Source organism: Panthera uncia, chromosome D1, assembly GCF_023721935.1.
Source record: "Panthera uncia isolate 11264 chromosome D1, Puncia_PCG_1.0, whole genome shotgun sequence".
Classification (NCBI taxonomy): domain Eukaryota; kingdom Metazoa; phylum Chordata; class Mammalia; order Carnivora; family Felidae; genus Panthera; species Panthera uncia.
This window is the reverse complement of record NC_064808.1, coordinates 2,660,367-2,673,773: the sequence shown is the minus strand read 5'-3', so window position 1 is coordinate 2,673,773 and position 13,407 is coordinate 2,660,367. Positions and strand designations below refer to the sequence as shown.

The window sequence follows — 13,407 nt, the reverse complement described above, 5'->3', positions numbered from 1 at the left end:
TGAATGAGTGGATGGATGGATGGACGGATGGATAGATGGGTAGATGTATGGATGGGTGGGTGGGTGGAAGGATGGGTAGATTGGTGGATGGACAGATGGATGGATGGATGGATGGACAGATGGATGGGTGGATGGATGGGTGGGTAGATTGGTGAATGGACAGACAGATGGATGGGTGGGTGGATGATTAGAGAAATACACTGCCATACCTCCTAAAAGGTAGATAAGTGTATTTATTTTATCCATGATAATAAATGAATGTATGCAATTTCCATCTTGAAACCAGCCTGCCAAAGCAAGAGGTTTCCCAGGGATGCCCACCTTGCCATCAGAGCTCCTGGTGTGCCCCCTGCCCCGCCTTGAAAATTTCCATCCATTCCTCACCTTTGAGCCACTCGAATAAACACACCACAGAATAGTCGCCTTGGTGAGGCACCTGCTCCCGTGCGTCTCCCAGCCCTTGCGGGAAAGAGCGGTACCCGGCCCTCCCCTCTGACCACTCCTGGCCGTGCCGCTGTTTCGACAGAACATTCGCCATCTGTGTCCCGTCAGTGATCCTGATGGCCACCGCGGAAGCCCATCTGGCAGGTGGAGAAACCAAGGCTGGGGAGAGGCAGGGGCCCATTCTCATGATCAATCACGAGACCACAAAAGCGGCCAAGGCGGTGTTTGGATCGGCAGGTAGAAATCCAGCTGCTGCATTGCCTGTGTTTCCACCCCAAAGTCTCCTGTCCCCTGAGTCCCGTTTGGAGGTGCTCACACGCAGTCCTGCCTGTGCTCTCAGGCACAAGTGCGGGCCGCCCCGGTATTCCAGTCATTACAGTCGGAGAGGGGACGGGGGTCAGCTCCAGAGGGTGCCGCATCTGGCTCAGCCCCGGGACGTGGCCCCGGCAAGGTCACCCTCGGATGGCTGGGGGCTAACTGCAGACCTACCGGTTCACCTTTGCAAGCCCTTCCACCCCCGGGAAGGCGGGAGGCCTCTGAACCTGCCGAGGGGCTCAAAGACCCACTCCAAGCAGCTGAAGCTCGGTCACCCAGAGGGGGCCGCCCACGGCTGGGGCTCAGGGGCCAGGCAGCGGGTCCTTGGTTTCTTGGCTTCACACGGATGGGGCCACCTTTTTCCCCGGGGCAGCTGAGGAGTGGACGGGTCCCGGGCAAGCAGAGCGGCTCTCGCCCTCCGAGGCCACCTGCTGCCTGTCCTGTCAGCTCTGCGCAGGCGAGGGCGCCCGGCTGGCCACTCCCTAGCGATTCTCTTTTCCCCTAATTGACTCGGCACTGCTCACTGGGCACCTTTGACTCGGCCAGCTCTCGACTTTTGGCGGGAGGCCAGTGAGACCAGCAATGCAGCTCGGGCAGTCAAGACATCGCTCTGGTTTTTTTGTTGTTGCTTCTGTTTTTGTTTTTACGTTCTTTTACCATTTTGTCCACTTTTAAGCGTACGATCTCGCGGAGCTAACCGCTTCCGCAGGCTTGCGTGACCATCGCCGCTGTCCGTTTCACTTTTTCCTCTTCCCAGATGGAAGCTCTGTCCCCATCAGACCCTAGCTGTCCCCTCCCAGCCCCGGCGCCCACCGTCTGCCCTCTGTCTGGATAGATGTGACTCGTCCAGGGGCCTCGTGCGAGTGGATCACACAGCAGGTCTCCTTCTGCGGCTGGCTCGTGTCGCTGAGCGTCCCCTCCTGGTCCATCCCTGCTGCGGCAGGTGTCGGCTTCTTTCCTGGAGGCTGAATGCTACTCCACTGTGTGGATGGACCGCACCTGGCGTCTCCAACCGTTTGTCACCGGACACTCGGGCGAGCCCACCCGGCGAGTATTGCAAACACACGGCTGCGAACGTGGGGGAGCAAATGCCCGTCGGAGGCCCTGCTTCCAGCCCAGTCGGGCGTACCCCCTAAAGTGGCCTTGCTGCATCCCGTGCTAATTCTGCGTGTGACTTGTTGAGCAGCGGCCATCCTGTTTCCCAGCGGCCGCCCCACTGACAGCCCGACTCCTGCTGGCTCTCTGCCCAAAGTCCCAGAGACCCTCGAAAGCAAGGACCCCGCTCAAACCCTCCCCCTCCCCCTTCGTCCTCCCCCCCCCCCTTTCCCCCTCGGCTGGGCAGGTGGGGGTGACAGCAAAGGCATGAGAGGGAGGTAGGCCGTCATCACTGGGGCCTCTGGGACGCCCTGTCCTGGCTCACAAGGCATCTTCTCATGGGGACGTGGGTGCCCGGTCTCCAGCCTCTGCCCGCCCCACGCCTACAAAGAAGGGACCGGGCCAAATAGTGAAACCCGAAAGCGGGTTCATGAGACCCCACTCCCATCCCGATTTCCTTTCCGGGGGATCCTACCTGTGTGCCCACCGCCCCACCCCCAGGAGGGTCCCCAGGAGCCTTGTATCTATCTGCCAAGAAGAGAAGGAGGGAAGGACGTGATGCACACACAAGCTGCAGTAGACGCAGAGGGTCTGGGGCCTCCTTGGCGTGCTGGGGTCTCAGACCTTCTGTGCTGGTGGGCTGGGCAGTGTGATGTCCCCGGGGGGGGGGGGGGGGGGGGGCAGGGCAAGAGTCACGCCCTGTGACACCAGCCCAGTGTCCTGCAAACATGCGGCTTGGACAGAAGGAGGCCGGCCAAGCCTGACGTGGGTGGCCCGGCTCCCTGCCTGGGTGGGGGGGCCAGTGCCTCCTCCCTCAGGGGCACCGGGGGCCTCCTGGGGACAAGGCCAGCTGTCCCCGCTCAGGAGGCAGAGCGGAACAGGGCAGCGCCTGCGACTGGCCCTCAGCCCCCCGCCCAGGAGCTGCTGCCTTCCCACCTCTCCCATCCAATCTGTTTTGGGTATTAACCCTGAGCCCCCGAGCGTCGGCCCCTTTGTTTCGGGGGCATCTTGGTGCAGGGTGGGTGCGATGTGGCCTGGGCAAGCTCACCTCCTGAACGTGCTTCCTCCTCTGCGACCCCGGGGGCCACGCCGGGAACCTGCAGCATCTCGTTCCATACCCCTCACCTGCTCCCCCTGCAAGGTCCGAGAAAAGTGAGCCACTGCCCGTGCCCTCTGGCTCTCACCGGGGCTAGCCTCAGGTGACCCCACCCACTGCCACGGTGGGGGCAGCAGGTGCACGGCCTTTGCTCCTCTGGGCCCAGCAGGCTGCAGGGGTGAAGGAGTTCAGGGAGGCTCGTACCTGGCACATCGCACAGGTGCTTAAAACTGCCCATGGAGACACAGCTTCACGATGGAGGGAGTTTTTTTAGGGGGGGGGTTCCAAACAAAGGAAACCCGTCTCTCTCTCTCTCTCTCCACGTGCAGGTGCACACACGCACACACGCTCACGCATGCACGTGTGTGCCCCCACGGGCACAGGAACACACACACGCACACACACACGCATCAGCCTGTGCTTTCCGTCCGCACGAACCACCTCTTGCTTTCGACAAACAGCCGCTTTCCAAACCAGGGCATGAAAACGCATCGTTAGCCCTATTCCTCAGCATACAGTCTTACGTCTGAAAAGAGCGATTTGGCACAGACGCGGTCATCGTCGCAAGCAAACGGGGTTCAAGGAAAACCGGCAAGGGTCTCCCCGGGCTCGGGCTGCGTCGCAATCTATCAAAGAGCCGAGTCGGATGCAACGCTTTAATGTTTCGGTTACACAGACGCCCCCGCGCTCCCCGCAGCCGAGCCACCGGCAGGCTTCTCGGGCGGCCCCCGCGACAGCCGGCTCCCCCGGGCCCACGCAAAGCGGCCCTCCCTGCCCGGCCCCCCGTGGCCGGCGCTCCCTTCCGACGCGACCCCGCTGCAGAGAATCGCAGAGCACAGCAGCCGGGCAGAGCAGGAGAGGGACGGGGGCAGCGGGGAGCGTCCCGGAGACCTGCTGCGCCGCGGCGATCGGCTGTGACGGTGGGCACTCGGGCCCCGGCCGGCCCGCACCTGCCGGGCCGGGTCGGCCGGGGGCTCGGAGCCGGCCTGGGCCCAGAACGTGGACGGCCTTCCTCGGCCGGGTCCGGGGTGGCTGGGGGGGGGGGGGGGGGCGCTACGCCCGGCCCCCCCGGCTCCTCTTCCTCTGCCTCCGCCGCCGGGGCCGGGGGCCCTCGCCGGGGGGCCTGGGCGGGCCGCCGCGGAGCCCAGCCCCGCTCTGGAGCAGACGCACCAGCTCGTGGTCCTCGTGGTCCAGCACGCGGGGCAGGAACAGAGAGGACTTCTGCGTGCGGCGTGTCTTGAAGCCCCTGCGAGGCCGGCCCTTGCCGTTCACGGACACGTACCACAGTCTCTCGGCGCTGGGCTGGCGCTGGGCCCCCGGCCCGCTGGGCGCCGTGCGGTGCAGCCGCGAGGCGTAGGTGTTATAGCCCAGCTCGTGGATCCGTTCCACAAACTGACACTCGGGGCTGTAGCTCTCCTGCAGGGGGCCAGGCGCCGGGGTCAGCCGCGGGAGGCCCTGCGCTCGAGGCCGGCGGCCGGGGCCTCGAGGACCCCCCCCCCCCGCTCCTTGGTGGGGCCCCCCTCCCCTCCTTGCTCCCTCCCGGCCACCGATCCGACCCGCTCCCACGCCTGGGCTGTGCCCGTGCCCCCTCCGGGTCCGCGGCCTCGAGCCTCGGGGTTCAGCGCGAGGGTCTGCTCGTTTCCGCCACGGTTTCCTGAGCCCCCGGGCGTTGTGGCTCCCCCCGCCCCGTCCCCCCCCCCCCCGCCCCCCACCCCGCCGCAGGCACTGACTAGGGAGGCTTCCCCGGCACGGGGACGCGGGGCGGTGTCAGCAGAGCGGACGTGGGGCCGGCCCCAAATCCCCGCGGGTGGCACGGACGTTGGCAGGACGTCTGCACACAGGGAGAGGACGGCACCCCGGACGCCTTGGGAAAAGCGTGCATGCGAGAGAAAAGAAACGAATATTGAGAAGAGCACGGGAGGGATGGTTTCGTGGGGTTTTCAGGAGCCTGGCGCCTGCACGAAACTCGGCTCTGGGCCTTGAGCTCCGAGACTGGCCGCCTCGGCCTCGCGGCGCCTGCCCCATGCGCGTGGCCCAGAAGCCAGGAGCCCAGGCGGAAGCTCATGAACCGCACAGACACTGCTCTTGTAGGGCGACTGGGGGTGCCGGCGCCCCAGCACCAGTGGGGGCTGCGCGGGGGCCTGTGTGGGCCTGGGGCAGGCTGGGGGGCACGGGCTGAGACGCGGGGCGCTGCCTTCTCAGAGGCGGGCATCTGGAGGGAGAGAGGCACAGACTGGGAACTCCAGGGGCCTCCACCAGCGCCCCCTGGGCCGCCTCGTGGGGCGCCCCCGGGTCGAAGGGGTGGGTGTGCCAAGCACCCCCAGGGCGTCCCTCCTCAGCCCGGGGCCCAGGGGCAGGGCTGGGGGATGGGCAGAGCTGGGCAGAAGGAGCCCGAGACCCTCATGGTCTGTCTCCATCTGTGGAGGGGAAAGGCGGCCGCTGCCGAGTGCAGGTGGCCCCAAGGGCCGCAGGCCCGTTCTCAGGGGGTCACAGGCTGGTCAGAGCCACGCCCGCGAGGTGGGCAGCACGTGACCTGCAAAGGGCACGGGAAACACGATGCTCTAGCACCAAATACCTGTCTCCCGATGACGTGTAAGTTCAGAGGGAAGGGGGCTGGGTTCTAGCTCTTCCGGACCTCCCTGCTGTCCCCTCTCTGCTGTCCCACCCTTCAGGGGATGCCCAGAATGCCCCGGGTCACAGTACAGACGCCATTGACAAAGACCAGCCTCCGCACCTTATAGACGGGGAAACTGAGGCCCGGGGTGGCGGCAGGCCCCAAATCACAGGGATGTGGCACCGTTCTGGTCTGCGTTCAACCCCCGCCTAGCGTGGGAACCAGGGGCCGTCTGGGGTGAGTGGGTGGGCTCCGGGCTGACCCCCGTGCCAGGCGGCTACGATGGTGCCTGGCCCCCACGCTAAACTGTGAGAAACTCAGGGGTGTCGTAGCCCACGGCCGAGGCCATGAATCAGGAAGCCAGAGGGCGGGCTTTCTCACTGCAGGGGCACTTTGTGGGGCAACTGAAGGGACTCAGTCCTGTGAGCCTCAGAGAGGGAGGAGTTCAGGCCCTCCAGAGGGGGGTCCTGGGGGGGGCGTAGAGTTTGCATCTTGCAGAGGGGCTCCCAGAGGGGTCAGGAGGCCCAGGAGGAAGGTGCCAGCACAGGAGCAGGGTCTCCAGGTGCCCCAGCTGGGACTCACAGCGGCAACGGTTCCCGAAGCCTCGCTCGTTCCTCCAACTGTCCCACCCCAGACCCTCTGCTCCACGGGGGCCTCCCCCCAGTCACCCCCACCCACTGGTGCCACCTGCTGAAATTCTCCTTGAAACCGTCCACCTTGGGGAGGCTGCTCTTCCTTCGCAGGCTCCAGAAAAGCCAGCCTGGGGCAGAGTGTGGCTGTGGCCGGCGTGGCCGCGACCCCAGCTGGTTCTGAGCCCCAGGGCACCGGGCAGGGCGTGTGCAGGGAGGACGGCCTCAGGTGTGAGGGGAGGCCGGCTGAGAGGTACCTTGCCCATGAGGTGACACCTGGGGAGTCATTAAGGGAGAGGTGGGCACTTTCTAGCGGGCGTTTCTGATGGGGGCACTGCAGTCGGGCAAAGGCACGGAAGGGTGACCAGCGTGGCCGGTCCTGGGGAAGCGAGAGGGGTTCAGGAGGCTGTGGTGAGTACACGGGTTATGGAACGATGGTGGAAGGGAGGAGCCGAAGGCGGTCCGGGCAGCTCCTCTGGGGGCCGAGGCACCCCGGTGGTGACGTGTGGGCGATGGGGAGCTTCTGGAGGCCATGACAGGAGCGGATTCACAGGTAGTAAGATCCCGATGCATATACCCAGCAGAGAGTGTGACACATGGATGCCCGGGGCAGTAGTGAATGAAGGAATGAATGCCAGGGGGATGATGGATGGATGGATGGATGGGAGGGAGGGAGAGAGGAAGGAAGGAAGGAAGGAAGGAAGGAAGGAAGGAAGGAAGGGGAAGGGAAGAAGAAAGGAAGGAAGGAAAGAAGGAAAGAGGAAGGAAAGGGAAGGGAAGGGAGGAAGGAAGGAAGGAAGGAAGGAAGGAAGGAAGGAGAAAGGAAGGGAACAAGAAAGGAAGGAAGGAAGGAGGAAGGGAAGGGAAGGGAAAGGAAGGGAAGAAGAAAGGCAGGGAAGGGAAAGGAAAAGAAGAAGAAAGGAAGGAAGGAAGGAGGAAGGGAAGGGAAGGGAAAGGAAGGGAAGAAGGAAGGAAAGAAGGAAGGAAGGAAGGAAGGAAGGAGGAAGGGAAGGGAAGAAGAAAGGAAGGAAGGAAGGAGGAAGGGAAGGGAAGGGAAGGGAAGGGAAGGGAAGGGAAGGGAAGGGAAGGAGAAGCCGGCGTTGTCAGATCTAACCAATAGCAGCCACAGGTAGACTCTGACCCACGGGGATCCCCCAGGCCATGCTTTGTGCTGTCCCCCAAAGCCCTGGGCCCGGGTCCCCCATGGGAGACGTGGCAAAGGCCTTAGGCTCCCCCTCCGGATTCAGCCCTCCCCGCCCGATCCATGAACTTGCTCAGTGCGGATGATGGCCCTCGGGACCGGTGAGACCGGCACCACCCCTGCAAGGCGACGAGAACGCCTCACCGGGGCCCCTCTCCGTAACGGACAAGGGGCGTCTGTAGATGGTCTCTGGCCACTTGAGGAACAGAAAATCAGTTCTGCCCACCGGGCACCAGGGGCACGGGGCTGAGGCTTCGGCGAAGCCACGATGCCCCTCAAGGAAAAGTCAGGCCAGAGCCCGGCCTGAGGGCATATCACTCTAGAAGCACCTGCTGAAGAGGCTGGGCGCCAGGGGGGGTCCCTCCCCCCAGACACGGCTTCTCTGAAGTGGCCCCTGAGGCAGACAAAGCAGCTGGGCGCGTTCCAGCTTTTCCATCTCCTTCGGCAAAACGGCGGAAGGTCTGGGACGAGACGGCAGCTTAAAGAGGGTTTTGCTCATCACATTTTGCCCAGCTCCCCAACGGGCAGGGAGAGGCTGGTGTGGGTCCCCTGCAAAGAGACTGCTGCACGGAGAGAGGGAGCTGCGGGGAGATGGTCCTCGGGCTGCGTCGTCTAGGTTACCGTGGACGGAAAACCTCTCATTGCCCAAGGAGGTATCAGCCGAACTGCACATAATGACTAGTTGGAGACGGCAAATTTCCTGCTTACATGCATTTTACTCCATGCGTCCCCACCCCTGCCCTTGGGGGAAGGACACCGCCACTGCCCACAGAGTCACGGGACCCTTTTCTGTTGCGGAGGCCCCAGGCTGTGTAGACTGGATTCCGAATCTGGGTGCCTGGGAGGCGGGCCCTGTGGTCCTTCCTCTGTGTTGCGGCCTGAGAACGAACAGCTCTCGCCTTCCCATCCCCCGGGGGAGGACTGGCTGTGCCGTGCCCTGCTTCCCTCTCTCGTCCCCCCAGGAGACCCCTGGTTGAGCCCGCAGAAAAGCTCTGCCCCGCAGGCAGTCGCGTGGCGCCCCACGGCTCGCCGGGTCTATTTATTTCAGTGGAGATTCGGGGGACAATCTCTGCCTCGCTCTCAGCTACCGTGGGGGGAAGGGCAGCGATGGTGAACAAAAATGTGTGGAGGGGCAGCTTCTAACCAGCGACACCGGAGAACGTAAGACAAGTGTGACCCCGTGGGGTCCTCCCCGGGGGGCCGTGCCCCAAGGCAATCACACGGGCAGCCGCCCGGGCGTCGAGACCCCGGGGCTTGAGGCTCTGGTTCCGGCTCGGGTGCTGCAGGTCCCCGGACAAAGCGTTACACTGCCCACGTCCCCTCTGTCCCCTAACGAGTGGCCGAGGGAGATGGCCGCCCCATCCACGCCTGCCCGCGTGCGAGATCGGACTCACCGAAGCATACAGCCGTCCTCTCTTGTTCATGGCCAGGTACCGTCCAGAGAAGAGCCCCTTGATGGCCACGATGCCCACCTCCACCGCCGTGATCTCCAGGATACCTGGGAACAGTGTGAAGGCCCGTCACTCCTCGCGCCCCCCCCCCCAAGCCCCCCCCCCGGGGGCCGGGGCCCCCCGGGCCCCCCCAAACCCCGCCCAGGCTCGGGGGGGGGAGGGGAAAACCCCCTTAAGGGGGGGGGGGGGGGGGGGGGGGGGGGGGGTGACTCGGGAGATTGAGGAAAAGAAGAAACTACTGGATGGGAGGCAGAGCCCCGGGAGCATCGGGGCAGGCTTCTCCGACGAGAAGAATTCCGACACGGGAGGGAAGGAAGAAAACTGACATTGCTACCCGCTGACTCTGCGGGATGCGGGGTCTCTCAGGACACGGGAGCCTCTCAGCCACCCGGCGAGCCGGTTGCGCGATCCGACAGACAGGCCAGCTGAGACGGCCGGGGGTTAGGTGACTTTCCCGAGGCCACCCCCACGTGGGCGAGCCGGAGCTCCAACCCCGGCTGCGGAGAGCGGAGCTCTCCGACCCCATTGTCTACACCCCACAGCATCTGAGGAGTCTGGGGCAGGGGTGAAGCCGGGGCTGCTGCGCGCAGGGCACTGAGGGAGCCACCGGAACTCACTGGCAGCGGGCCTGGGCAGCAGGTAACTGTGCAGGGCAGGGTCCAAGACCACAGAGGACGGTAGCAGGAAGCGGGCTTAGACGCCGGATCGCACAAAGGGAAGCTGACCCGGGCTCTCCCATCCCCACTGTGCGGATGGACTTTAAGTCTCCCCTAAGCTTCCTTCTGAAGCAGGAGTGCCTTTTCATCAGAGGTCCTGCAACAAAGGCCCCGGTGGGGCCGTTGTCCCCCCGGCCCCCCAAGGGCTCCAAGGGGCTCTGGAGCCAAAGCGATGCCCTCTCCAGGGCCCCCAGCACAGCAGCCATCCCGGGGCCAAGACGCGGGGCGATGCAGGCCGCGGGCCTCTGGCGTCCATGGGACGCAGCGGGGGCGGATTGCGCGCCGAGGGCGGCGGCGCCGCGTCCGGATGCGGGACAGGGGTGGCTGCGCACCGCGCGCTCCTCTGCCCCCAAGCTGCCTGCCTTGGATGCTCCAAGGATTCTGATGCTCTGTGGGAGCCTGCATTTGGAGAGAACCGGGGCGTTGCTGGGAAGGGAGCGCGGGCGCTCCTGGAGCCCCATCCTGCGGCCCCCGGGACGCCCTGGCGACAGCTGGCCCCCCACGCGCGGCTCCAGAGGCGTCCTCCTAAGGCGCCTTCCCGGGGCTGCGGCTTTCCTCGCGGAAGCAGCGGTTTCCCGCCGCCGCACTGCTTCCTACGCTCGGCGCGGGGGCGAGCGCCGCGGGCTGCGGCACAGGACACCGGGCCCCCAGCCACGCTCCCACGCTCCCCGCTGCGTCCCTGCCTCGCCCCGAGCTCGGGTCTCCCGCTCCCGGCCAAGCGGAGCTGCTTCGGCCCCCGGCCCCCGCGCTCCTCTCCCGGAGGCTCAGCCCGAGCCCGGGTCCCCACGGCCAGAGGAGCCAAACCCCGGCGCCCGCGGGGCTCCCGCTGGAGCCCGATCCGGGCCGTGGGGCCGGGCGGGAGCACACCTGCGCCCCCGGACCCGGGCGGACGTCCCTCCGCGCGCCTAGCTCGTATCCCGCGGCCGCACACCGAGGCGACGCCCGCCCTGCCTGTCGCTCTGCGGCCGAGGGCGGCGGTTCGGGCCCCGGGAAATGACTCTCCCGGCGGCGGCCGCGCTCCAGGAGGGCGGAGGGGCCGGCGGGGCGCCCCGGGGTGGGCCGAGGAGGAGAGGTCGTCAAAATAGTAAGAGACCCTACCCGCCTCGTCCGGCGCCTTTTCTCCCACCAACTCACGGGGCTCAAACTTGCCGGGGCCCCGGGACCCAGCCGGGCGGGGCGCCCCGGGGGTGTCTACCGCGCGTGCCCTCGACGTGACCCCCCTCCCCCCCGCTCCCCTCGCGCTCTTCTCCCCGACGCCAGGAGGCGGCGGGGGACCCCGGCGGGCACCCTGGGCGCGCCAGGCCCTTCCGGACCCCGCTCCCCCCCGGGGGCCCCCGCCGCCGCCGCCTCGACACTCACTGTAGGCGCTGTTTTCCAGGCTGCCGTTGACGCGGCCGCTCGGGTGCAGCTGGAGGTGGTACTTGGTGGCGCAGTAGAGCTTGCGGCGCCGGGGCGCCCCGCCGAGGTGCTCGTAGACGCCGCCGCGGCCGCCCGCATCGCGCCGCAGTCGCGCCCCGGGGCCCGCGGCCGGCCAGCCGGGCTCCAGCAGGTTGAGCAGCAGCAGCCAGATCAGGCCCATCGTGGCATCGCGCCCGCCCCGCGGCGGCGGCGGCGGCGGCTGCAGGCGAGTGCGGCGCCCATGGAAGGGGCGGCAGCGGGGCCGGGGCGCTCGGAGCGCGCGGGGCGGTGCGGACTCGCGGCGAGCGGGGGAGGGGCGGGAGGGAGCGGGGGCTGGGGGAGAGAGGGAGGGAGGCAGGGAGAGAGGGAGAGAGGGAGGGAGGGAGGGAGGCACCTCCTTTAATTTTCACCCGGGATCCGGTGAAATTTCCGTTGCTGCGCACAGCGCGGGAAGAAAAGACGGTGCGGCAACAAAAGGCCGACGTGGTGCCCGGGCGGAGGAGCGGGAGGGGCGGGGAGCCCGGCGGGGCGCGGGGTTCGGGCCGGGCGCCCCCCGCGCAGCGCCGTCGAGCCGCGGCTCCGCGCCCCCGCGCGCCCTCCCGGCTCCGAAAGGTCCCTTCCCGCCCCGCCCCGCCCCCGCCCCCTCCCCCCCAGGCCAATTATGCCTCCGAAAATTATAGACCGAGGCCTCGAGGCGGCCGCCCCAGGCCCTGTCACCCCCTCCCGCCCCCCATCAATCCCCCGGCACAATGGGACCGCCGCCGATGACTGATGTCCCCGAAAACAACTTGCGGGGAAGTCGCGCTGGCGAACGCCCATTAAAGGAGGCGCATAATGAAGGGGGCCGCGGGGCGCGGCGGAGGGGAGGGCCCCGGGGCGCGGGCGCGCGTGGGGGACCCCGGGGCTGGGTCTGCGCCCGGGGCTCCCTGCTGGAGCGCGACGCTGTCCTGGTGGCCCCGGGGCGGGGCGGCCCGGCCCGGGCCGGGAGGCGCTTTATCCTGCGGCGCCCCCCGGCCTGGCAGAATCCGGGAGGGCGAGGCTGGCGCACGTCGGGCGGCCTCGGAGGCTCCCGGGTCCCAGCAGCCGGCCGGAGGGGGGGCTGGGGAAGCGGGAGGGGGTCGGGGGAGCCAGGGAAAGAGGCACAGCGCTGGAGAGCAAGAGAGGCCGCCTCAGAGGGAAAAACGGGAGAGCTGGAGACGGAGAGGGAGGGACAGACCGCCAAGTGGAGACAGAGCCGGGGGAGCCCGGGGAAGATCCGAGAAAAGCTGTAGGAGTCTGGTGACCACCGAGGAGGGAGACGAAAGCCATGAGCGGGGGCAGGAGGGGGGGTGGCCGCCATCCCTGTCCTGGGGGAGCAGCGGCTTCCGGGTGGCCCCTGGCCTGAGGGGGGACCCTGTCCCCTAGGGACCCCGGTGAGGAAGGGCTTCAGACAGAGTGTTGGGGAAAGCCACAGCCCCCCTCCCTTCTCTTGCTCCCCTGGCCTCCACCTCCGGCAGGCCCCTGGCCAGCAGCCAGCCAGATGGGACCCACAGGCTCAACTCAAGCAAGAGAGTTCACCCACGGGGGCCGGGGACCCCGGGCTGGCATCCCTGTTCTTTCTACCAGCGTCAAGGTTTGGGACCTTGGTCCCCCAGGGGAGGGACAGGTGTGCAGGGCACCAGGGGACTCCCCTGAGCTGCAGGAGCTAACACCCCCCCCCTCCCCCGGGACATTTCTTCCCTCCCTGGCCTAACACAAACAGAGCGGTCCTCAGTGAGCCCACCTGAGCACGCTCAGTGCCTGCCGGGTCCTGGTGTCCCCTGGGGGGACATTCTGCAGGGCATCACCCAGCACCTCAATCCCTGGGGAGGTGACTCCTGGCCAGAGTCTGTCTAGACAGAGCCCGTGAACAATCCGAAGACGAGGCCACTGATGGTCGGAGCCCCAGATTCTTAATGACAGTGCCTGCTTTAAGGAGGACAGAGGACAGCCCCCGGGGAAGCCCCCAAGCACAGAGCCAAGAGGGGAGCTTACTCCCTGGAGCTCCCCCACCCCCCAGATCTGGCCTGGGATGGCACACAGGAGCCCCTCACTACACATTCCTGGAATGAATGAATGAATGAACGAATGAATAGCCGAGCCACTTCCTAGCCATGTGACCGTGGCCGTGTAGCATCGCCCCTCGGAGATGCTCGCTCCTTGTGTATGAAATGCCTCAGAGGTGGTAACACCCAGTGGAATCAGCCGTGCAACGTCCCTGCCACCCTACCAGCTCCGAGCTTGCCCCACCCACAGGACAGCGTATCAGCAGGCACGCCGGGACCCACAGCTGTCCCTTCCGGAGGCTCCCGCTCACCACGGGCTTTCTGTCAGTGTCACTTCTCCAAGGCGGCACAGCTCGCTGGGCTGTGTTCTCTCCTCTTCCCTGGACCCTGGCGTCGGCCTCCGCCCTGCAGTCAGACGGAGCGG

General features: G+C 66.7%; 1 protein-coding gene across 1 annotated transcript; it reads right to left on the bottom strand.

Moving 5' to 3' along the window:
- Window positions 1-4,003: 4,003 nt before the first annotated feature.
- On the bottom strand, window positions 4,004-11,140 carry FGF3 (fibroblast growth factor 3). Its single transcript, XM_049614747.1, has 3 exons — window positions 10,921-11,140; window positions 8,789-8,892; window positions 4,004-4,366 (listed from the first exon to the last, which is right to left on the bottom strand). Exons 1-3 carry the CDS (start codon window positions 11,138-11,140, stop codon window positions 4,004-4,006), a joined length of 687 nt encoding a protein of 228 aa, XP_049470704.1.
- Between the last annotated feature and the right edge of the window lie 2,267 nt (window positions 11,141-13,407).